This window comes from Vulpes lagopus, chromosome X (assembly GCF_018345385.1).
Source record: "Vulpes lagopus strain Blue_001 chromosome X, ASM1834538v1, whole genome shotgun sequence".
NCBI classification, from domain to species: domain Eukaryota; kingdom Metazoa; phylum Chordata; class Mammalia; order Carnivora; family Canidae; genus Vulpes; species Vulpes lagopus.
In genome coordinates this window covers 76,523,318-76,525,568 of record NC_054848.1, presented here as the reverse complement: position 1 = coordinate 76,525,568, position 2,251 = coordinate 76,523,318, and the positions used below count along the sequence as shown (strand labels likewise).

General features: G+C 55.4%; 1 protein-coding gene across 1 annotated transcript; it reads left to right on the top strand.

Annotated features, from left to right (window-relative positions):
* The first annotated feature begins 296 nt into the window (after positions 1 to 296).
* Positions 297 to 1,989, top strand: LOC121482985 (protein BEX1-like). The gene is made up of 3 exons (XM_041741186.1): positions 297 to 504; positions 900 to 980; positions 1,350 to 1,989. The coding sequence occupies exons 1-3, from the start codon at positions 312 to 314 to the stop codon at positions 1,739 to 1,741; spliced, it is 666 nt and encodes a 221-aa protein (XP_041597120.1). The 5' UTR covers positions 297 to 311; the 3' UTR covers positions 1,742 to 1,989.
* Positions 1,990 to 2,251: the final 262 nt, after the last annotated feature.

Below are 2,251 nucleotides of genomic sequence, written 5' to 3'. Positions count from 1 at the left end.
CACATCTCTTCTATGCATCTTAGTGGAGGGAAAATGGAGAGCACTGGTAGCAGACAGCACAGCAAGTGGAAGAAAGCATATTCTTGGAGCAGAGGATAGGAAGAGGCAAGTCCCCAGAGAAAAACTGGGAATGGCCAACAGGCCCCTGAGAAGATACTGCCCTTCCCCAGCAGGCAGAGAAAGGCCCAGGAATACACAAAGGGAGAGTCACAGAGCCCAGGCTGGTGCTGCTTAAGAAGGACGCGGCAGCAGAGGCGAGCTGTGCTAGCGGACCCGCCGAACGCCACCTCGCGGGCAGCAGCCCACAGGGCATGGGGGCGGTGCCCCGAGCAGTGACGAAGGCCTCACGTGACCCGCCAACGCTGACTCGCGCGCCTCGCTGTAGCGTCAGACCCGGCCTTCGCTCGCTCGCTCGCTCGCCCGCTCGTCGGTACCTGCTGCCGGTGGCCCTGAAGGCGGCGGACCAGGGGCGGCCCCAAAGAGTAGGAGGCGGAGGGGGAGCAGGTAAGGGACCCGGCGGACGGGGAGCGATCCCTGGGCTTGGTGTGGGAGAGCCCACACGGGCCGCGGAGCCCACCGGGGTGCCGCAGCCCCGGGGCGAAGCGGCGGAGGGACCGCAGCCTCCCGCCCCACCGCGGCCCGCGTTTGGCTGCAGAAAATGGTAGGCGGAGCGCCGGGCTGTGGTGAGGCGCTGACCCTTCGGCATCACCTGCCTCTCGCCCTGCCCCGCGCCGCGCCCGTCCTTCTTGGTGTAGAAAATGGTGGTCAGCGCGGGGGATAGGGCGGCTGGGGGTGGGGGGGCACGGCCGTGGGGGGCCCGTGAGGGGCTGGGTAGCGTCGGGTCCGCGCGAAGCGTTCGGCCGCCGCAGTCCCCCTGCTGCCACCCCCGCCCTCTGCAGGTGTGCTGGTCCAAGTGTTGCGGCGGCGCACTCGCGGCGAGAATCCGGAGGAGGAGGAGGAGACTGCAAGGATAGGCCCAGGTCGGTGTGGGGGACAGTAGAGGGGGCGTGCGGGGAACGTGTGGTGTGGAAAGCCCTGAGGCCCCAAATTCCCTACCCCTCCCCCCGCCCCAGCGCGTCCTCCATCTTGGTGCCTGCAGAGGCCTGGGAAGGGATCGGCAGGGAAAATGGTGGGCTTTGGTGGGGGGGCGGGGAGGGGAGCGACGGGGGCGGGAGGGGGGCTCGGACCGGGGGACCCCTGGAGGGTGTAGGGAGCCTCTCAGGTGGGAAAATGAAATTTTAAAAAACTGAAGAGATCCAGGGCTTTGAATCTTGGAATGTGCATAGTAGGGCCTCTGTCCTCGGTGCTGATCAATCCACTAAGAAAATCCTTGCTCTTTTGTCTTTTAGGAGCAATGGCGTCCAAAGAGAAACAAGTGGTGAAAAGTGTCAACATGGAAAGTGCCCAGCAGGAAGACGAAAAAAAGAATGAAAAGGAGCAAGTTGCTAATAAAGGAGAGCCCTTAGCCCTCCCTTTGGAAGCTGGAGAATATTGTGTGCCTCGAGTAAATCGTAGGCGGTTCCGTGTTAGGCAGCCCATCCTGCAGTATAGGTGGGATGTGATTCAGCGGCTTGGAGAACCACAGGGAAGGATGAGAGAAGAGAATATGGAAAGGATTGGGGAGGAGATGAGACAGCTGATGGAAAAGCTGAGGGAAAAGCAATTGAGTCATAGTCTGCGGGCAGTTAGCACTGACCCTCCTCACCAGGACCATCATGATGAGTTTTGCCTTATGCCTTGAATCCTGACGTTTTCCCTGAAGTTAAATAGGAAGGCACACCTGCTTCCTAAATTTACATGTTCTCAATGTACCTTTGTTGTAAACCTTTTAGTGTTATATGTCTCTTATGGGCCTCCTATGACCAGCTTCTAATTGAATGTTGTATTTTGACCCAACCTGTAAGATTCTGTCAGCAGGGGAGTTTTACCCTATTGCATGGCAAGATGTTCATTATATATTGTGGAGTTAATAAAGCAGTTTAAAAAACATTCTCTGTATTCTGTTACTTCTATATTTTATATATGAACAGTCTAAGTATATAAAATAAAAAGTTAACATGTTTATCTTTTTATGATAGAATTACAAATAACTATTTTCTCATTTCAGAACTAAATACCTATTACCTGGTGAAAGGGCTTGGCCCGCTGGTAAAAGCAATATGAGCACTTATCTAAACATTTGTGATACAATTTCAGTTGTAGCTTACCTCTGGATCACCTATTTAAACATATAAACCTAATAATGATGAGA

Excerpts from the sequence above, each read along its gene's own strand:
- LOC121482985 (XM_041741186.1), top strand. The coding sequence starts at position 312 with ATGGGGGCGGTGCCCCGAGCAGTGACGAAGGCCTCACGTGACCCGCCA. Across the intron at positions 505-899 it reads AGGAGGCGGAGGGGGAGCAG|GTGTGCTGGTCCAAGTGTTG; the intron begins GTAAGGGACCCG and ends CGCCCTCTGCAG. Across the intron at positions 981-1,349 it reads GACTGCAAGGATAGGCCCAG|GAGCAATGGCGTCCAAAGAG; the intron begins GTCGGTGTGGGG and ends TTTGTCTTTTAG.